The following is a 22,406-nucleotide window of genomic DNA, read 5'->3' as shown; positions in this document are numbered from 1 at the left end:
TTCGAGGCCAGCCTGGTCTACAAGAGCTAGTTCCGGGACAGGCACCAAAGCTACAGAGAAACCCTGTCTCGAAAAACCAAAAAAAGAAAGAAAGAAAGAAAGAAAGAAAGAAAGAAAGAAAGAAAGAAAGAAGAAATGACTAGTGCCAGGGATGGAGTACCAGCTACACAGGACATGCCTGGAATATCTTGTGATGTCAGAAAGTAGGGCTATGCTAAAAAAAAAAAAAAGTGACACTGTGTATCTAAAGGACGCAAGAACCAAAAACCTGAAAGAACGTTTAGTGGTCAAATCTTAGAACAACTGAGAAAGAAAACTGAGAAAGATACCATTGGCTTTTAACATAAAGAATAACACAGATATCCCTTCTTACATATGGAGTTGAAAGAATGGATGGAGGAAGGAGGCAAAGGAGAAAGGAAGGAAAGAAGGAAGGAACTGGGCAAAGGAGGGAGGTAATGGAAGATAAACTGGGGAACTGTCACAGACTGAGGGCCACAAAGGAAACCTAGGGTCGTAGCTCTCCTTGGTCGAGTTCTTCTAACACACAAGGAGCCTTGAGCTCTGTCTCTGGTTCTGTGTAAACTGGTGTAGGAGCTCACACCTGTGGTCCCAGCACTTGGAGGTCGAGGAGGACCAGGAGTTTAAGGCTGTCCTCGGCTACATAGGGATTATGAGGCCAGCCTGGGCTTCATGACACTCTATCTCCCCAAATACAAAGAAAGAAGGCCCGTGAGATGGCTCAGTGGGTAAAGGCACTTGCCTCCAAGCCTGAGGACTGGACTTTGGTCCACGGGACCCACATGGTAGAAAGAGCAAACTTCTCCTTCAAGCTGTCCTCTGACTTCCATGAGGGTGCTATAGTATGTACCCCAATTCCCGGCCAATAAATAAGTAAAAGGAAAACCAAATAAACAAAAACCCTGAAAACCTGACCCCCACAAATGCTATTAGGGAAAAAAAGCAGGAAAATGGAGACATTAAAGCCCTTCCTATAAACCGGCAGTCTCCACTCTGTAATTTTACCACACACTGTAAGATGTTACTATTCAGGAGAGCAGAAGAGAAAATAGAGAAACTATCATTTCTGCAACTTTTCTCTAAGTCTAAAATGGTATCAAAATAAACAAAAATGTCCAATTTCCCTAATATCTTCCAAAGGGACTAAGTTTTAAAAATGCTATTTTTATGTGCTGAAGAACTTAAATATATTTTGTTTCCATCCATTGCAGTTAAAATTCTCTTTGGACCACAAGAACATTTAGCATGGAGATTAAGCTCTTTTGACACTATCCTGAGAGCTTTCAATAGCTTTCTTGCTTTTGGACAAAGAAAGATCTCTATGCACTTCATGGGCCAGTCTAAAACCAGCCACTTCCCAAAGACTTCTGGCTGGTCCGGAGGGGTTAATTTTTACTGTCTGTCATTGATTCAGATCATTCTCTTTTCTTCTTTTCTTTTTTATTTTTTTGAGACAATGTTTATCTGTGTAACCCTGACTGGCCTGGAACTCTTTATGAAGACCAGGCTGGTCTTGAACTCAAAGAGATCCTATCTCAGGCCTCCGCTTTCCAAGTGCTGAGATTAAAGGCATGTGCCACCACCCCACTCCCCTGCAGCTTTAGAACATTTTCAGTGGCAGATCTAGAACATATTTTTGTTATTTAGAAGGTAAATACACTATTTATTTATTCAAATAACTATAGATTACATTTAGAACTAATTATGTGGTCTTGCTGTCAATTCATTGATCTCATGTCCACACTTTCAGCATGTAAAACGTTTTGCTACTCAATGATATCATCACAATCACAATTTGATAAACTAATACAGATAGTTTACCAGTTCCAATATTATCATCAATGATACAATTGCTGAAAAATATACACACACATTTATATCTAGCTTGGTTGTTAAGATCATGTGTCAGTTGGGTAGCCTGGTGGTAGAGGCAGAAGGATCACAAGGTTGAAGCTAGACAAGACTACACAGAAAGACCCTGATTCAAAAGAAAATCCAAATAAAAAAATAATAAAAGATACGTCACTACCCAAAATGGTTTCTGTCTGTAGTTGTGTCTCTAGCTAGATATACAAGTATATTCACTTAAGAGCAATTCACTTTTAAGGATATAGTAAGATTTTAATTTTGGTCTTTGACTATACAAAATAGTTCCACAAACAAATCTAGAAAGAATGATGTGTTTAAGAAAACCTAGCTTCTATTTTCTAATTTCAAACTTAACTTCCCCCTTTGCTTACATATGACTTCTCAAAAATTATAAAGCTTGTCTTTACATTATGTTTAAATGTAAGCATGTATACTGCATATTCAATCCAGAATTAAGCGGTAAGAGATAGGGACGCTTTCTCCACTTCCTTTTTTCCCCACAGAATATTCTAGAAGTCCCTTCATGGCAATGTGTAGCCATAGCCTTTATCCTTACGCTTTCACGGTTCTCTGTTAGTCTCATCTCTTACTGACTGGCATTTGGGTTGATTCTAGACAACAATCTTGCTGACAGTGTTAACACAGAGCCTGAGAAGAGGGCCACAAACGAGCAGGGTGGTTGCTGGGACCGCGGGGATTTTCTCACAAGGTCTCCTGCAGAGCCTAGAATGAGATTTTCATCTCACTGGCTCTGTAGCCATCAACGGATCCAGCTTCTTAGATCTAGGGGGTTAGAACTCCTTTGAAATTGTATTTTTCATGCGTGTTAGCATGAGCGAATATTGCCCTGAAAAGTAGGCAACTATTTAAGACAAATGTGGCTGGACCCTCTCATACGCTTGAATTTTGGGGAGGAGGAGCCCAGTCTACGGTATCCCCCTTTTTGTAGCCTTGTATCTATGCTCTGGTAGGGATTATTGATGTCTTTAGGATGTCACTCATGTTACTTCTCTTTGTATCACAACCAAATCGTTGGTCCCACGGCTTTCTTTGGCTCTGATGCCGTGGTGTGCCTTGTGGGAGTCAAGCTGTTGTTTTGGTTTTCACCCTCTTCCCTGCCTGGGCTTCTTTTGGTTTCTGTGGTCTCTGCTGTCCCTTAATACCCATGAGTTAAAGTGTGTTTTCCTGGCTTTCCTTGGGGAAAGACTTCAGAGACTTCTATGAAAGCCATGAATTCACTCTATTTTTAGAAATACACATTTCTCAAAGTACACATTTCTACCTATATGCAAAACTGTGCAGATGATTTCACGGACAGCCCTCCACGAACACCACCATTTCAGAGGCACCTGCTGTCGTACACTCTGGACTTCCTCTTCCGCGACCTTCACTTGCCATCCAATCACCAGGGAGTTCCAAATCCGTATCTTGGGCCCAGACCTCTGTCCTGATCTCCAGCCTCCAGAACATCTCCCTGGTGACCTTGGATCTGTAGTTGAGGCTGTCCTTTCTTTCTCCTACCCCCATGGCCACTTTCCTGCCCATGCTCAGTGACTGACTATGCCCCAGCCCAGGCAACCGCACCAGTCAGTGACTGTTCCTCATGGCACTGCCGCAGCCTTAATTCAGGCTGTTATCACCCTTTGCCTGTGTTACCATCTTCTACTTCTAGAACCAACCAATCTCCCCTGCCCCCTGCCCCAGGCTCCAGGCTCCAGGCTCAATCCAGGGAAGAGACTTTTCTTAACATCTACATTTAAATCCTGAAGGAATTGTGGGATACAATGGATGTTACTATCCAGTACAACTGTTGCCCATTGCACAGATGGGAAGAGTGGGATTCCAGTCTATGTGTAATACTGATTAGGTCATTGCCATGGGGTGGGAGTTAGAGAAATGAGAGTAGAGGAGTAAGTGGGAGGGGGGAGCCACTGCCCGCGAGTAACTGCATCTCTCTCCTCCCCACTTTCCCTCTTTTGTATCTGCCAGGACCAGCTACTCTTCTGCGACGACTGTGACCGTGGCTATCACATGTACTGTTTAAATCCCCCCGTGGCTGAGCCCCCAGAAGGTAATGACGATGAACTCCACAGTAGCAACCACAGCAGCTGCCACGCCCACCTCTCAGTGACCCCTTACTGTGATGCAGGCCTTGTGCTAAGGGATGTCCAGGCTTTGTCTCAGTTAACCACTACAGCCCTATGAGGTTAGGTAGGACCATTCACAGATGACACATCAGGAAACTGAGGCCTAGTGCAGCCAGATGGCATTCCAGCTGACGGGTCGAGGAGATGTTTCTCAGGTGTGTGGCTGCAACAGTGGGGAGGTGTAAGTTTCCAAGGGAGCTGGTACAGGTGTACCAAGGCTGGCTAAGAGGCGTGACAGAGGGGTGGGACTCTTTACGTAGTTCCTCTGTTACCTCTGAGCACCGCCTTTGTGCGGAGCAACGGCCTTCACTTCTTCACACCCCTTCAGAACGGAGACTCTGAATTACGGAAGTCATAGGCAAATAGGAGGTAGCAGATATTAAAGCCATTACTAGGGCCTAAGAGTTAGGAGAAGGGCTGCTACTAAAGCTGTGTTGTCTCTCGTAGGAAGCTGGAGCTGCCATTTATGCTGGGAGCTGCTCAAAGAGAAAGCCTCAGCCTTTGGCTGCCAGGCCTAGGGCCTCAGGTCACAGAATGTGACGTGCCGCCAGAGAGGCTGACCTGGAGCCCTGTTCTATCTAGATGGAGCTCTCCTCCTGCACATCCGCACAGACCAACTGTAAGGAAAACAAGTAGTTACAGAAGGACATGGAGGCGGAACCAAGAGGGCAAGGTCTCAACTCGCCTACCGCCCTGCCTACGACCGCCCTCCAGCCCCACGTGTGGTATCCAGCCAGTCCTTCCTCATTTCTACCAGAGGGAGCTTGCACTTCTGAAGAACAGTTCAGCCCCAGCCCTGTGGAACCTTCCTCATGTTCACCTCACAGTGTATCCCTCTCATGGCTTCCCATTTTAGAGGAAGCCATTTTGTGACTGCTCACAAGCACTTGTGTTTTGATGGTGTTCTTTCTTGTTTAAGTCTCTTGTGTTTAAAGATCCCCTCACCTTCAGCTTAGGCTTGTCATCCTAAACTCTCACAGAGGAACAAAACGCTGCGGAAATTTGTTACTTATTACACGCTTCCCCGGAAATGTCTGCATTTGGAGGCCATCTTGAAGACGGAACTTGGAAACCTCTTGGTAAAGAAGTAGTTTTTCAAACCTCAGCAGTGGCCTCCACAGCTGGGATGGTCTTGATCCACTGCACCACCTCTTGATGAGGGGTCGAGAGGGCCCAAGAGATGGGAGGAAAAATCGGGACCCAAGCATAACCAGTTCGTATTTGCTGTTCACAAGAGAAGTTTTGCAGCAGACCCAGGGGTTCCTTGACCTTCACAACTGTGGTGTCCTTGAGATGAGACAAACCACAGCCTACAAATACAGGAAAGTGCTGAAGATTCCCAGTGCCTCCCTACTGAGTTGAGTGTCAAGGCCTGGTTCAGTTTCCGCTGGTGGGAGTCGAGCATCAGCGAAGCGGGCAAAGGCTGCCTGTTCAATGGTCCAGTGTTGGATAAGAGAGAGTGTAGCTTTGAGAAACCCTTCAGTGTTAATGCTACACTGTGAATTCCTTTCCCGGGCAATTTCCTCCTTCCATGTAGTATATGTTTGCCAGTGACTACTGAGATGTGACTGAGAATCTTAGAATGGCGGAGAGATGATCATTGCTTAACTAGATCATTGACCATGGTGATGGCTTGTGACCTGGTGGCGGTGATTCAGAACCCTCGTCTGCTCTTGTCATTGAAGCTCCCCCGTGTGAGCCGGACTCCTGTTTGAAATAAGAAAGTTTCTAGAGAAAGAGGTGGCGAGGCCTCGATTCCAAGAACTCTGTGTGCCAGGTGACAGCCTTGTGGGCTGCAGTGGGTGGGCTGTCTTCGGATCACAGCAACAGCTTGGTACCTGGCACATTTCTGGAAAAATCATTTGCCCAAAGGGCAGGTCTCAGTGAGCAGGACCCTCGCGCATGCTCGGCTTCCCTGAAATCAGTTCCATCGCTGTGGTCCAGCAGCTTTGTAACAAAGGCCTGGGTTATTTTTAGTCTTCGGCTCCTGAAGAAGCCCCTGGAGACCTGGGCTAGTTGGGCCACTCTGCCCAGATGCGGCATTGCCTCTGCCACTCCACAGGACTCGTCCTCCCCCTGGCTAATTGCTCTTGGCACATGGACCCGGGGCAGCCTGGCATGGATCCAAGCAGTGTGCTCCCCTGCCCCCGACTCCTTTGCAGAGTGACCTGTGGCAAGAGAGTGGGGGTCTCCTGCAGGCCCTGTGGTCTCCGAGCTGGTTACATGCATACATAATGATCTCACTTAAAGGGCCCTTGTGCAGACTGCATTTCTGCCTTCCTCACAGGCTCTCTTTTTCCTCCTGCTGGTTGCTGAGCCTGCGTGGATTCTAAAGGCCCAGGGAAGGGTTGGAGGGGGGGGGGGTCATCTCCACAGAGTAGCACATCCCCTCTTCGGACTCTGCAGGCTTACTCTCTCTTCCCACAAAACCTAAAGCAGGGTATCCTCAAAGACTAATTACTTGGTTGAGGATTCATTTTAAATTAATTTTAGGGGAAAAAAAGGTCCAAGTGTTCTGGAATGCCATACTGGCTTAAAGGTGGGAAAAAACCAAGTCTAAAACCCCAAACTGTGGTTCTGAGACTTGACAGGTCCCCTTCTGGAGTGTACATGAGTCTGTTCCCTACAGAAAGGCAGATGGGGGAGGTTTTCTGTTCTATATCCAGTCATGCTTGCTCTGCCCATGCAAGCTAAGGGGAAACAGGCCTCCCTAGCCAAGCCATGGCACCAGTGGGAGCTGGGGGAGCCTGCCCACAGTGCTGGGCTGGCTGAGCTCTGGGTTGCATAAGGAAGGCTCCTGGGGTCCTGCAGAATGGGCTCAGCCATTCTGCTTTGGAGGTTTGGGTTTGGTTCCCCACGGAGGAAGTGGGGAAAGCAGATCAACTTGTGAGGTGCCCTGTCAGGGTGCGACAGACCAGGTCTCCAGAGCCACCTCCTGTGTCAGAAAAAGAAGGCACTACTGGGACCCGCTTTCTCCATGTGCAGGAGTGAGCGGTGGTCACTGGTTCATGGTTCTAATGTCCCTTTTACCCTAGCAGTGTGTGGTCTTGGACAAATCACTTAGCATCCTCATATCTCGATTTGCCCATCTGTAAAATGGAATTGCTGACACTTGCCTTTTCTTTTCCACAGTGACACTGGGGAGGGCCCCCCAAAGTATAGTGTTGTATAAACAACCATCCCCAGGGCCCAGCTTGCCTTGTGGGAACTCCAAATGCTTTCTGACTCCACCTTCTTGTGAATGCTAGCCAAAGCTAGACGCCCTCTTGAAAACTCCCTCTTGATGGAAGAGGCTTCCTCCTCAAGGGCCAGGTTGTCTGTGGTCAGGTCTCCTAAGCCAGGGCTGTGGGCCATGGAGACCATGGTTGGGCATGGGTGGTAATGGGAGGAGCTCAGGGGCTGGGGACTTGAGGATGAAGATATCATAAATGCATGTGCATGAAGACGGACAGACAGAAGCATACACACTCACACACACACACACACACACACACACACACACACACACACACAGCATCAGCATGAGTAACCACTTGGAATGGGAGTGGACTTCTGTGCAGGGCACTGTGTTCTTGTTCAAATATAGCATCACTTTCAAGGTTAACTCTGGTCAAGTGGTTTTGCCCCTCTGAGCCTTGCTGCCCATGTGTGTGAGGTAGAGAAATGTAGCCTGTTTAGAAATCTAGCCAGGAATATTAGAGTAATGCTGATCTTGGGGTAGGTCTTGTTAAAAAGAGGACCTCCTGCCTATGGTAGCCACTGTCATTTTGTGCAGAGGTCACTAAGAGAAAAGAATGATGCCGTTGAACACCCCTCAAATCCCCCAGCAGGGTTACTGTGTTCTAATTCAGCCTTCGAGCCTCATATGGTGACTGAAGTAGCCCTGCTGGAAAATCAACTCTCATTTCCTCTTCAACACTTTGGAGACCCTGCATTTGGGGCCTGCAGCAAACACAGGACAGGTAACCCTGTAAGGAAACGGGAATGATGTTCCTGACAGGGAACTGACATTTCTGTCATCCTTCTCAGCCCCTCCTGAGGCAGAAGCCAGCAGGTCCCAAGATGCTGCTGTATGGCTTTGCCTCCAGGCCAGATAGGAAGCAGAAGCCATCCTGTGGATAACTGAGTAGGGGAGAGAGCGAGAGAGCGAGAGAGCGAGAGAGCGAGAGAGCGAGAGAGCGAGAGAGCGAGAGAGAGAGAGAGAGAGAGAGGGAGAGAGAGAGAGAGTCAGTCAAAGGAGGCTTAGCAGTGTCTGGGGAAGGAGGGTCTGGATACCACTCTGGGTATATTTAGTCTTCAAGAACAGTTCCTTCCAGCCCGTCTATTTAAAAGTCCAGGTGCTTCAAAGAAGAAAAACGATCGTTATTACGTTTCAAGTTCAGGAATCCTATGCAGTTGCCGTGGGTGGAAGAAAGATCACCCGCAGCTAGGCTGCAGCGGGCTTGGAAGAGGGTGGTAGTTTCCTCTCCTAGCCCACAGGTGCAATGCAGCCATGCTTGGCGGTGGTCCAGGCAGGGTCCTGAAGACGCTTGCATGCCCTCTGCCTCTGGGTTTGGAAGTGCTGAGGTGAGAAATCTCTCCCCTCCTCCTCACTAATGTCCATCCTTAGTCCCCCTTAGGGAATTCCAAAGTCATGATCCAAGGGCCCAAGGCTATGGCTCCTAGGCCATAGCCACGCCCACATGGCCACTGCAAGTGTTTGAGTCCCTGGCCTGTCTGCAGGCAGGAGCAGTGGACTGGTGACTGGTGTCCCTTTAGAAGGGCAGCATTCCTGAGCTGGGGTGGGGGATGGGGGGAGTCAGGGGTTAGTGAGAAAAGCAGGCAAAACCTAACAAAGAGAAGAGAGGGGAAGGATCCTTGAGTGAGGGTGAGAGCCCCCAAAGGGAGCTGTTGGGGTTGTAAGCAGAGGGCCAGGGGGAGTGAACAGTTACCTTAACAGCCTTTTTCCTCAGTCCTGTGGTCCTGGAAAACAAAACTGTCTGAAAAAAGAAACAAAAGCCAAACCTTTACCTGTCTGTGGACACTGAGCTGGCTTTCCTTCCTCTGGGCTCCTGGACTCTGGATCAGTGTTGGTAATGAGGGCTATCTGAGGGCAAGGAGGATGCTGGGCTCCTGGGCTCTGGATCAGTGTTGGTAAAGGGGGACTATCTGAGGGCAAGGAGGATGCTGGGCTCCCTGGGCTCTGGATCAGTGTTGGTAATGAGGGCTATCTGAGGGCAAAGAGGATGCTGGGCTCCTGGGCTCTGGATCAGTGTTGGTAAAGGGGGACTATCTGAGGGCAAGGCGGATGAGACCGGTGCCCCTTACCAGTGGAAGTACGAAGGACCCCACCCCCAGGCTCTGACCTGAGTCCCCATGGATTTTTCCCACTCACACAGATGAGTGTCCTTATATCTGGACATAAGTTACTGAGGCCCCTGTGGTCTGACAGATGGCAGCAGAGTGAGCTTGATCCTGTACTGCAGCCTTGGGCATGGGAGCAGTTTTGGGCATTGCTGCCGCAATGCTTAGACCTATAGGCTCTGACTCTAGCAGCTGGAAAGAGAGGCAGGGGGGGCCTGGTCAGCCTTTCCCCCACCACCTGGCTGCTCAGACAAGGCTCCCTATTCCTCGCTGTCTGCTGCCCACTTGGACTGTTCCAGGAGCTCAACTTTATCTGTCACAGCTGAGGAAGAGGAGGATCTCATAGTTTTTATTTGCCCCAAGTCCACAAGTCTCCCCACTGCCACCCCAACTGCACCGAATCTAATTTATGAGTAGTCAGAAAGGCCCTGAAGACCGCCTGTGAGTTGGCTCCCTTTCCCCAGCATTCTCAGGACTTGGGGTCTTTTCGATCCTTTCCGAGGTCACAGTTTTCGGCCTTGAGTGTGGGAACAGCAGGATGGATGGGTTGGCTTGGGGTCTTTGAGAGCTGGAAACGTCTTTCTAATGATGCTGGAGACCTTCTGGTTTTTGGAAGGACGGTGGGGTAGGGAGACGGGGAAATTTGCAAATTGGCGGTGGGTCAGAGGGAAGGGAGAGAGGAGGGTGTGGGAAGGTGAAAGACGTGGGCTCTCCCAGCATCCCAACAGTTGCTCCTGGGAAGGTTCGGCTGTTGGCCTGTTCAAACCGGGCTGTGAGAGAGAGGCCCAAAGGAAGCAACTTCAGGAAGCCCTGAAGTGGGGGAGGGAGGCTCCTGTTTTGCCATTTCTACATCAAACCCATCTCTCAGAAGAGACAGAAACTCTCCCCTGTGAGGAGAAAAACTGGAAGTCCAGAGTGAGGTGTCTTAGATTCCTCTGGGTTCTGAGTGAACCCTGGCTATGCCCTCCTGACTGAAAGTGATCCTCAAGGTCTGTGAAGCTGTGAGGGCTGTCTTAGAGCCAGGGGGTGCAGGGATGCACTGTTGGAGCCTCAGGTGGAGGGGCCAGCAGCCTTAAACAAGGAACACTCCATAACATCCCCATCTCTGGCCTCCCCAGGAACAGGAGCATTTGTGCTGATGGTGGCATTTCCCAGGGCAGGGCAAAGGAAGGCAGCACTGGGCTGGCAGGCAGCCAGAAGCCTCTTCCATAGAGATACAATTACTAATAATGACCTCTAGCCTGGAAGCGAATAAGATGGCCATTCAGGTTGGCACCAACTGGGTCTGGCAAATCTACAAACCTGGGGCTGGGAAGAGACATTGTAGGAAATAGAGCCCGTGAGGCCCTGGGGCCTTCATATTCCCTCAGCAGACAACTCTGAGAAGCCCCAGCTTATATTTCCACTCAGTTCATCTTAGCTTCCCTTTTTTCATCTCTATTGTTGTGTTACGATTATTAATATTGATAACGAGAGCAGGTGCGTGCGTGCGTGTGTGTTTGTGTGTGTGTGTGTGTGTGTGTGTGTGTGCTGGCCTGAAGAAAGCCATTGGTACTGATCCAAGAGCAGTAGGAGAGGCAGGAGCAACCAAGCAAGATGTATCTTAACTGTCCCTGAAGTTTGCTACAGCCAGAGAGTCCAGTGCACAGTCTAGACCACCACCAGGTTCCCATGGTGGAACTCTCCTGGCCCTTCCCATTTTTCCCAACCCTCACCTCTGCCCGTCTGGGAGAAGTATTGAGGATTTGAGAAAAAGAAAAAGGCTCCATTTATGTAATCAACATGGTGCAAAGACTTTCTGGCTGGAATTAGGCCTGGGTCTTTGTTGACTTGGTTTACTCCCCAGGGTATCCTTCATTCTCTCCCTCTCCCACCTCCTCCCTTCATTGCACTTCACCCTGCCTTCCCCCTGCCTTTGCAAAGGCTAAAGAGTGCAGTGGTGGCTGGAAGAAACTGTGACATAAAAGAAAAATATACCCCTGTGCATTTTCAACACGCAGTTGGAGAAGGCTAAATTAAGGACTAGCAGAGGGGGTGGGGGTGGGGCACTGAGGGGAAGCAGAAGAAACGTGACCAGATAATATCTGAGTGAAACATGAAAACAGAATCTTGGGGGCAGGGGCAGAGATGACGTGGAGCAGGTGGGCTGGGTAGGCAGGAGGCCCCAGCTTGCCAGTGTTTCAGGTCCATGTGGCATCTGGGGAAGCAGACAAATCGTGCTTTTGCAATAAGTGGTCAAGGGCTTAGGAGCGTTTGTGCTCCTCCCAGGCAGGGGAAGGGATGGCCAGCCTAACTGCCACTGTGTATCTGCCATGCTTGTCCACCCTGGTTACTTTTATCCCCCGGAAGGCAGATGAACACATCTCTTGCTTGCCAAGAGCGAGTGCTGGGCAAGCTGGTACCGGCTGAAGCACTTGGCAGGGGACTGAATCTGCGCAAGGCAGTGGACTTGGTCTGCAGGGGCTGGAAAACCAACCTCACCCTGGCCCAGCCTTTGGGTTGCATTATCCGCTGTAAAAATATTCCAGGGACTCCTGTTAACTATCCTGCCACCAGGAAAGGGTTGGTTATCTGCATGTTCATTTCTGTTTTGGAGAGGTATTCGTATGATGAGCAGGTAGAAACATCTAGTTACTTCCACCTTCTAGAAGTCGGGGAGAATATGATCCCAGCTTCCTTGCTCTGATTTGTTATCCGGAGCACTAGCTGCCCTAGAAGATCCCTATCCTCAGCTCGGAGATGCCGTGGAAAGTGTTCATCTTTAGCATCAGAGTCAGGGAGATGAGGAACGGGGGTCCCTAACTGAAGAGTGTCAGGCAGCAAGGTAATTTTGTAGAGAAAAACGCTGTTTTTGGCTTTCTGGAGTGGAGGTCAGGAAGGTGTAATTGGTAGGGTATGATCAGGAGTGACAATTAACTGACCCGAGAAAGTGGGAGGCTCAAGCCTGCACTGAGTGGACACCGCTGAAACCCTGCAGGCTGGGGCTCAGCCTCTAGGAGACAGCTTCTGTCATGGTCTTGTCATGGTCTCACTGGCATAGGTGGATGCGCCCAGCAGCAGGCACTTTCAGCAACCTCCCCTGGCCGGAAAGAGGCTCTTCACATTCTAGCCCAGGCTTCATTGACTCCAGCTTGTCGATATTGACGGCGATGGGGACAAACAATTTCTTTTATCTCCTCTTCTCTCCACCCAGGCCACAAGCAGGCTTTAGCTTTTCGATGTCCCCCAAAGAAGTCGTACCAGGTTTGTTTGCCAAATAAATGCTCACCTTGGGGGAGGCCTGTTCACAAGCAACCTTTGGTTTATCTGCTGATCTGGATCCCTGGAACACACAGTTTTTGGAAGGCGGGATTGTGGGGTCTCTAGGGACAGCCAGAATGAAGCTTGGCTACGAGTCTGGTTTTAAAGTGCTAGAGAACAAGAAACACATCCTGGAGTTGGAGCTGTTTGAAAGCTGTCAAGCAGGGTGTTTTTTTTGTTTTGTTTTTTGTTTTTTGTTTTTTGTTTTTTGGCCCAAATCCCTTTTGAATAGTTATCCATCCCCGTCCCCTCCACCCCCATCTTAGTGGCAGTATAGTATGGAAGAAGAAGGGGAGGCCACTCACCTGGATCCTGTCCAAGGCAGACCGGTAGCACTGCCCCTCAGGCAGCTGGTATTAGACTATGAGCTTCCTGTCTCTGAATTCAAAATGGATCTGGGACCCCCAGAGCCAGTGGGCCAGGCTCTCAGAGGAGCCCCTCTCCTCACTTCTATGCCAGCGTTCTCAGACCCCTTCCTATCCTCAGACTGGCTGGCTGGGCAGTTAGCAAATGCAGATCTGAGGGGTGACTGGCCTGCGCATGTCACAGCCCATCTGAGAAGGGGCCAGAAGTAAGTCCTAACCAGTGTCCCCTTTCTGCCCTACATGTGTTTAGGCTGAGGACAACCTTAAAGCCCACTTTCAAATAACTCTTTATCCCTGGTAGCCAAGATGTGGAAGATCTCCACAGGAAGATACAGGAAATTGGTTTTCATCTTCTAGTTGGCTAATCTCTGCCCATCAGGGAGAGGCTGGCTTGGTGCCATTGGTAGAGGCCACCACTGCTGATTAAACCTGGGGTTTTCCTGAGTGAGCTTGGGTAGGAGGTCCCCTGGGGTGGGAAGACTTTGAGAGAAAGATGTCCTGTGAGGAATCCCATGACGACATTGGCTTCCAGAGGGGCACGGAGGTCTTGGGCTAAGTCAGGAACTTGAGGCATTAGGGAAGGAGCTGGTTTAGTCTTCGTGGCTCTGTTAGTATCTGAGCTGACTCCAGATGTCCTGCAGCCTTGGGGATTACCACCCTGGACTGCTTTGGGCTGAATTTGGTAAAGGGTCCCTGGTTCCTGGTGATGCTCTAATGACCTCAGAGATCATGGCGTTTCCATTGGTACCTATTGGCCCAGGGAGGTGTGATGCAAACTTGGTCCAGACGCCATCCCAGCACGTTATCCTCAGTGATGTCGCAAGCTTGCTTGTCTCCTGCTCACCACTCCCTCAGCGCCTTGAGGATCTTCATCAGACAAGGATGGCCAAGAGCTTCGGCCTCCATCACTGGATATCTCTGCAAATGAAGATCTTCCTTTTATGCCTTTGAACATTTCCCCCCATCGGACCTTAGGACCCAGCACCAAGCTGCCTCTTGCTGACTGAGCAACCTAGAGTTTTTGCCTTGAGCCACTTAGCTACAGTACACAGGATGTAGGCTGACACAGCTTTCGCGAGGTTACAGAAAAGGGCTGCAGAATCTGGAAGCTGTGTGTAATGGGCCGAAGATGAATCTCCATCAGCCTTGCTTTGCTGCTCTGAGAAGCAAGCACAGCAACAAACAAGTCCAGCCAGCCCCAGCTCTGCTGCCTCCCTCCGCTTTCAGGTGGGCTGGGATTGCATATGTATAGTTGTATGTGCCGCTGTCCTTCCATCTTCTGGGGATGCTTTTTTTCTCCCACGTGTCAAGTCCTGGTCTTGTGACTCCCACTGTGAAAGGTGCTGTTCTGTCCCTACCCTGTCTAAGGGACGCATGGGATCTTTTGGGATTTCAGTATTGGAAAGGAGGCCGTGCATATCTTCCCTTACCCCAAGGGGACACACTGGTTCTGACTCCCTAGAGAGTTGGCACATCACAAGGATCTCCAAGAGAATCTGAAGGTTAGCAGTAGCCCGTATCTGGATTTCACCTCTCTGACTGGGGCTTGCCTGGAAAGTCGGCTGTCTAGAAGGACTGCCTATGTGCCAGGGCCTCCCACTCCCTGCCTTTCCCCCTGCCCTGACTCAGTTTCTATTCCAGGAGGGAAGCCCTGAAGACATCAGAACTTGAGCAAATGATGAAGCATATGAGTATCTAGCAGCCTTTACCTCAGAACCACTGGATACCCCAACCCCTCAGAGGGACCCCCCACCCCGGCACGTTGATAAAGACTGAGCCACAGCCCCCTGTTTCTCCCTGCCGTGGTTAGTATCTTGTTTTGTGACTGATTAGCAGTGTTGACTATCCATGTAGCAAACCTTTTGTCTGCGATTTAGAGAATGTGAAAACAAATAAAAGCTTTAGAACTCTCAGAAACTCTGGGTTATTTTTTTTTCATCTTTAACAGGTCCACCACAAAACGTAACACACACACACACACACACACACACACACACACACACACACACCAGGTTCCAGAGAGGTACAATGAATTCCAGGTCTCAGTTGCTCCCCGTGGGTGATGGAATTCTGACCCCATCGTACACAAGCCAAGGTCAAGGCAGTTTTCAGGAGCACAGCAGGCGCTGTAATTTCAGGGCATAGCCGATAGTTTTATTTGCAGCAGCTGCCGCACTTGCTCGCGTTCACGAGGCTCCTCAGAGAGGTCACAGGGCATTCTGAAGGGAGCCCACTGGAATTTTGGGGAGAGGGAGGTCAATGACTCAGAGGCGATTCACTGAAGATGTTGGAAACATGGTGAGGGAGAGAGAGGCCCCAGGTCAGGACCCTGCTGAAGCCAGCTGAGCCATTGTTCCTTCCTGCTAGCGTTGGAAACTGCCTTCCAGAAGAGACACTGATGGCTCTGTTGGGCAGGGAGCCAGAGGCCTTGCACAAGAAACACCTGCCCAGAGAAGATCCAGAATCTGGTTATCTCCTGCTGCAGGACTCCTGGTTCACACAGGAGGTAGTTTCCCAAGACTACAAGGGAAGAGCTAGCCTGCCGAAACTAAATTAAATATCTATGAGCTGGGCACTTGGGATAAAGCTGAGGAGACAAAACCAGGCCCCTGGTGAGGTTGGCAATCTTGTCTCCAAGTCTGTCACCAGGCAGAATACAGAGGGTCTGGAGCCAGTTCCTAGGGACAGTGAGGAAGCTAAAAGAACAGGTCTCAGGCGGCGTGTTGTTAGCAGGGATCTACACGCATGCTCCCGGAAGAATTAGGTACACTGCAGTGGGGCACACCATGCTCATCTTGGTGCACCAGTGGGAGATACTCCCATGCCTTCAGCCTCCGAGTTTCTCAGTACAGCGGGGGTCTGCTGGTTCAGCAGAGGAGCCATTGATTGTTGCTGCAGATACAGGCCACTGAGCAGGTTAGTAAGCGTTTCCTATAAAGGGAGTGGGGTCCACATCCAGGGGCTAGAGGAGAAAGGCCAGGCCCAAAGCGCCTCAGGTGATAGCTGAGCTTGCAGTGTTAAAATGCTGATCCCAGCAGTGCGGGGGACTTGGGCTCAAAACAAAGTCCAGGTAGGGAAAGAACACACAGATACCCACGTGCTGGCTTTGGTCTACGTGGAGGGCTACCTGCGCTTCTGTTCTCACCCCAGGGAGACCAGCTGTACACCCCAGGTTGCTATGCTTTGAATGCTCCCTAAAATACTGATTTTCCCACTCCGTGGTGGTACTAGGAAGTGGGAGGTGACTAGGTAACAGACACAAAGGTCTCAGGATGGCATGAGTGACCTCTGCATGAGGTTGGGGGACAGAGATGGCTATCTAAGAGGAGTGGGGTCCTAGCAAGACATCCTGCTCTTGAACTCCCCAGACTCTAGAACAAACTCCATTGCTTATAGCAACCCCCAGTCTTTTTTGTTACAACAACCTGTCTGGACTGAGACCGTCTGTTTCACTGACTGTTGAGACAGGGCTTTGGAGGAGGTAACACATGTACTGTGGTCTGATAGATCTAGGAAAGTAACAATCCGACTAGAAACCTGTGTTGTCTGGTACAGTGTTTCTCAACCTGTGGGTTGCAACCCCTTTGGGGTCAAACAACCCTTTTACAGGGGAGCCCTTGTTTGGGGAATTTGGACTCCAGAAGACAGAACTCAAAGCAAGCAGAAAATGAGGGGCATGGAAAAGCTTTACAAAACAAGTTGTATTTAGAATCATGAATAATTAAAGCAAAGAAACAAAATAAATGCGGAAAGCGAAGAATGTAGGATCTAGAATGGTGTTTCTCAACCTGTGGGTCCAAGACCCCTTCATAGGGGCCACCTAAGACCATCAGAGAACACGTATTTATATTATAATTCATAACAGTAGAAAAATTACAGTTATGAAGTAGCAACAAAAATAATTTTATAATGTGGGAGGGGTGTGTCACCATGACATGAGGCACTGTATTAAGGTCTGAGCATTGGGACGGTTGAGAATCACTGCTCTAGGAAGTTAAATGGATGAAGGGGAGGGAAAATGGAGGCCTCCAAATGGTATTAAGGCTCACTGGATCCCCTCTGCTTTGTCAATCAGAAGAAGCAAAGGCATGGCATGGTGATGGTGGTTGCTGGGGAGAAGTCTACAAAGAGGGAACCATGGGTAAGATATGGTGTGGGACCGTCTAAGGGGTAGAGTTGTACATTCATTCGCCCTCTTGGGCCAGCAGAAAGGACACTGGAGAGACATAGGTGATCCCTCATCTCCCTCTAGTTGGCTTTTGACTTCTACAGACATAGGTACAGAGTTCAATAAATCCAACCCTAGAGTCAGGCAGGTTTGGGTAAAGAGCTGAGCAGATCAAGGTGCATATACACATGCTAACCACACCTGCCTTCCAGTCTCCAGAGCTACCTGAGTCAAAGGCCCTCTGGGAGCAGAGGACAGACTTATCTTCCTCAGAGTCCCTTGAGGTGGAATGCCTGAGGCCAAAGCTGGCCTAAAGCCATTCTTCAGAGGCCTGGGAGTCTAGGATGGGTTTGGATGATTCCCAGATGCTCTGGGGAGAGGGGTGGAAAGAACACGCCCCATCCTCATGCTTCGACTCATACTTTCAGCCGGCACAGCTCTGAGGGGATTGGTGGCTATGTTGCTGAGGGAGGGAAAGGGCGATGCAATGATTTGAAACCATCTTTGGGCTAGATAGTTGGAGAGGCACGGGGGTGTCCTCTGAGGTTGCAGAAAGCAGCGTGATAATGAGAGGGGCCCCCGATATCCGCCAGGTGCACATAGATTAAATCCATTCCCAGCTCTCTCCAAGGGACTGCGATCTCCACCAGGCCTCTTTCTCTGAGTTTCTCTTGAGCAGAGTAGCAGGGCACAGGACAGGTCAAGTAGTCACCAGGGGAGGTGACTTGGTCCTCTCTTGCAGTGCTCACCGCCCTTCCCACCCCCATCCTGGCTTACTCTAATGCTTAGTTGTCACAGATTCCTGGTAGCACTTGTCCCTGGCAGAGCCAGAGCAAAAGTGTGTCCCTAAGGTGGGTGGGTTGAGAATGTTCTCCGGCTAAACTTTAGGTAATTAGCATTGTTAATGCTCGTTCTGTGATATTACAGCTGTGAGCCTCATTAAAGAGTTCTCCAGGGGGAAGTCAGCAGGATTCAGGTGTCAGCCCAGCTCTTGCTGTAAGCATAGCCTGCCACCCCAAGCCTCCGTTTGGAAACCTAGCTCCTTCCCAGGTCCCCTATAGCTCCTGTCTCCTGTCTGCTGGCATCTGGGCTGGGGCCTTGCTTCCCTCTGTTGGGACTCCCTCCTTCCCACCCTTTCTCTACTGGAGAACGTTCTGTCACCTTTGTCCCTCCCTTCAAAGAGAAGTGTGCCCACAGAGAGTGTCATGGCTGTTGCCTCTGCTCCTTGCTGGCTCTAACACATAGAGAAAAGAGAGGATTCTCTGCTTCAGACAGGAGTGTGAGTCTGTCTTCTGTGGTGTCAAGATGTTTCCAGGGCTTTTGACCTTGCTTCCCTGCCAGAAAACTCCAGGGCCCTACACACCCAAGTCCTGGCTGGATTTCCTGGCCTTGACTGACATCTGCTTAGTGGCCCTCCCTAAGAAGAAACCCGATTCCCACTGGTTTTAATTTCGGGATTCATGATTCCTGGGGTGGGAGGCAGGGGACTGACTGTTTGCCAAACAGAGAAATATGAGACGTTCTTCAAGCCCCTTGAAACCTGGAGAAAAATAATGCCTGGTACTCTAGGGACTAAACATAGGCACAACCCAAAACAGAGATGGAAAAGACAATGCAGGGGGTCTCTGGGGTCTGGAGCACATAGAAGGGGCTGCCCTTGGTCTAGACTCTTTGCTGTCTCCCTTTCCTGCTTTTCTTAAATTCCCAGGTCCTTTGTGTCCATGGGGATGTTGGGAGGGGTCTTCCATGTTATTTTAAATACCTATTTCTTGGCAGATTTAGATGGTTGCAGATTTAAGAGGAGCTCAGTATCAATGTTAAAACCCTTTGGTGGAGGCCATGGACCAGATGAGAGGAATAGCATGCTCAATGGTGACTTTAATTCCGGATAGATGGTCATACCTGGACTCCAAAGAGATGAAGAGAGTTTGTATATAAAAGGGCCTCATGGGCAGCTGCCCTAAAACAGAGACAAGAGGGGGTGTGCAGGCTTTGGCACCGGGGATTTGGCTTTCTAAGTAGAGAGGATGGCATGAGCAGAGACCCTTGTATATTCTGGTAATGAAGGGATGGGCTGACCCAGACCTGTATCCTACACACTGAGAGACTCAGGCTACATTCCAGGTCTGCAGAAAAGTCTCCCATGGCACACTGGCTGCCCCATGACTGCCGATGTCTATCAGGGCATCTCAGAGTCCTCAACCTGTGAAAAATAAGCCTGAGATCTTCCAGCGACTTGCCTGCCATTTTGTTTGATGTGTCGGCTTGGACTCTGTCCAGATGGCCCTCTCCTTTCCCCACCTCTATGCATTCTCTTGAAAGATAATTCCTTCTGTGTCCCCAGCTCCTTAACCTTTCCTCTTAATCCCTTTGACGAGGTGCCTTAAAACCCTCATTTCCCAAAAGCAAACTGCCGGCAACCTTCCATTCGGCCTTTTGTCTGTGTGTTTGCATTGTTTTCTCTTATCTTGGATGCCACCGAGCCCCCACGCTCCTGTTATCTCTCCCACACACTCTTCCCACCTGAAAGCGTCCTGAAAGGCTCCCCTCAGCCTGTCTCCTGCAGAGTCTCTTCTGACTTGCCCAGGGAACAGCCCTGCCATGCTTAGTGGACCTCTTTTACATCACATGGTGTTCCCTGAACAATTTGTCTGCGTTTATTTATTTATTTATTTAGCCAGCCAGCCTCCCACCATCTGACTGAGTTTTCTGAGGGGGTGGACTGCATCTGGTTTACTGTTGAATCCCATTGCCCTGGTACATGACCCACATGTGGAAAGATGGTTGGATATATGAATACTTGAACAAATGATTGAGCAATGCGTGAATGAAGGCGAATAGTCAATGGAACTAGCAAGGGGCGGGATGGAATCACAGTTGGCCCCAGATGTCTGTCTTTCTACATGGTGACCTTAACCCAGTCGTTAGCAGAGCTCCTCTCTCAGGCGTGTGTGTGTGTGTGTGTGTGTGTGTGTGTGTGTGTGTGCTTGGAGGAGGGGGAACAGGGGTGGCAGCCCTGTTGGCGGGGAACCCATGGGGCAGGGGCCTGTACCAATCACTCTCTTTCTCTGCTGGGTAACTCTTGAAGTCCTTCTGAATTATTAAACAAGCCCCACTTTCAGTGGTCCACCCTGTGTTCCTGTGGAAGAAAATCCACTACACACTTCAAGACATAATAAATAATGGAAATAATCTACATGCTTCTCAGAGGCAGAAAGACCAGTTTTCCTCTTAAAGAGCTGACAAAGAGAGGACCCCCCACAGGAGGTGGTGGCCCAGACGTTTAGGATCTCTGTGAGTTCAAGGCCAGCCTGGTCTATAGAGTGAGTTCCAGGACAGCCAGGGCTACACAGAGAAACCTTGTCTCCATAAACTAACTAACTAACTAACTAACTAACTAACTAACTAACTAACTAACTAACTTTATTTAATGATAAATAAACCACCTTGAAAATCCATTATTAGCTCAGTCTCTAAACAGGCATCCATGTGCTAAATCTATTTCTAGAAAGTACCTAAAAGTACAGGGTTTAAAGCAGCTGGTTTACAAGTACCCTTTGATTTGAAAGGGTTGAGCACGGGTCAGTCTTGATTTTCTCCAGCTCCATCCAGGGTGGGCGGGGTTCCGGGTGGCTTCTGGAGTGATCTTCCCGTTGTGTTCCTCTTGTGTCATAAAATCGTTAGCTCTCCTTTCGTTGTGCCATTTAAAAATATACGCTGCACTCCTGTATGCTTTTAATTATATCTTGAGGCCAAAATTATTGCTCCAGGGACCATGTTTCCAATTACATAATGGAAGTCAGTAAGAAAATACTTTCAGTTAGAAAAAAAAATATTGGACTCTAACATTTGGGAATCTATTTGCTTCCGAAGGGAGTCCGTTGAAAGGGCCTCACTCCCATCCTAGTGTCCTCAGTGAGACCGCTGATGGGGAGGGTGCGTTCATGCTTGAGAACACTTGGAGGCAAGCCAAGGGACACTCACGCATTGGCTCATTGGCTGGTGGCAGGCCTATGACATCACCCTGTGAGGCTCAGTCTCCTCACCCGGAGCACCTCCTCCGACACAGCCTGATTCTCAGATTAAAGGTGAATCAGATTCTGCCCTCAACCCTTAAGTCCTCCCCCACCAAGACTTAGGGTATAGAAGAAGGGAAGCATGTGGACATGGGGAAAAGAGATGCGGTTTTATTGTGTTTGTTAAGTCGTCACAGAGAATGTGACAATCGCTATTTTTAACTTGTATTTGTGGGGAGAGCTGGTGGGACAGTTGAGCAAAGTAGAGCTCCTGGCCTCAGGCCTGGCAAGCAACAGATTCCAACTAAATAGTAACGTTGCCTCAGTTTTTTAAAATTACATCTATCTATCTCTATCTATCTATCTATCTATCTATCTATCTATCTATCTATCTATCTATCTATCTATCGATCTATCTATCTTGTGTATATCCCATGGTGTAGGTGGAGAAGCCAGAAGACAACCTGGTGGAATTGGTTCTCTCCTCCCACCATGTGGGTCCTGGGGATTGAATTCCTGCCATCAGGCAAGCAGCTTTAATCACTGAGCCATCTTGTTAGCCAGACATTGACTCTTATCAAATCTACCCATAGGCATTGAGTATAATGTGGGAAAGGCTATGGGAGCCAACAGGTGCCCCACCAGAGTTTGGTGAGGAGTGGGATCGAGCTGGAAAGATGGAGAAAGACAGAAGGGGTGTGGGGACCCACTAAAGAATAAATGATGGAAGGGGAAGGGGAGACTATTCTAGCATCTGCGTGGAGACAAGAGATTGTGACAGTCCAGGCTGGCCCATGGGTAGGCAAGCTTTAGATAATGGAGGCAGGGAAGCCTTCTCTGACCTAGAGAGCTATAGCGAGGAGCTGGTGACTTCAACCAGCAGCAAGAGAGAGCCTGGGAAGGTTGGGAGCAGGACTGAGTGAACTGGGTTTGAGAGGGGTTTGCAGGGAGGCTGCTGACTCTCAGGCCAGAGCCCTGTCGCTTGGGCCCTGATGCCAGATGATGACGTGGGGAAGCTGGACTTGTCCAGGGTATGTGGGCAGAGGCACCGCCCCCCCCATGCCCTCCAAGGACCCCATTGGGGTGAGTGTGGAGGGACTAGAGGCTGTAGACATTTTGCTCTGCATCCTGTCTACACAGGACCTCACGCTGCTTCTTCCTCAGCTGTCCTTTGCTC

At 49.4% G+C, this 22,406-nt stretch overlaps 1 protein-coding gene across 1 annotated transcript in view; it reads left to right on the top strand.

The window, feature by feature from the left end:
- Dpf3 (double PHD fingers 3) overlaps nucleotides 1-8,220 on the top strand; it is a 271,575-nt gene extending 263,355 nt beyond the window's left edge. Inside the window, exons 10-11 of the mRNA XM_013347204.2 lie at nucleotides 3,880-3,961; nucleotides 4,485-8,220. Of these exons, the coding sequence (XP_013202658.2) occupies nucleotides 3,880-3,961; nucleotides 4,485-4,555 (153 nt within the window). The 3' untranslated portion in view covers nucleotides 4,556-8,220. The remainder of the gene's footprint in view (nucleotides 1-3,879; nucleotides 3,962-4,484) is intronic.
- The last annotated feature ends 14,186 nt before the right edge of the window (nucleotides 8,221-22,406 follow it).

Source organism: Microtus ochrogaster, chromosome 1, assembly GCF_000317375.1.
Source record: "Microtus ochrogaster isolate Prairie Vole_2 chromosome 1, MicOch1.0, whole genome shotgun sequence".
In the NCBI taxonomy this organism is placed as follows: Eukaryota; Metazoa; Chordata; class Mammalia; order Rodentia; family Cricetidae; genus Microtus; species Microtus ochrogaster.
The sequence above is the reverse complement of the archived record's forward strand: the minus strand, read 5'-3'. Positions and strand labels throughout refer to the sequence as shown.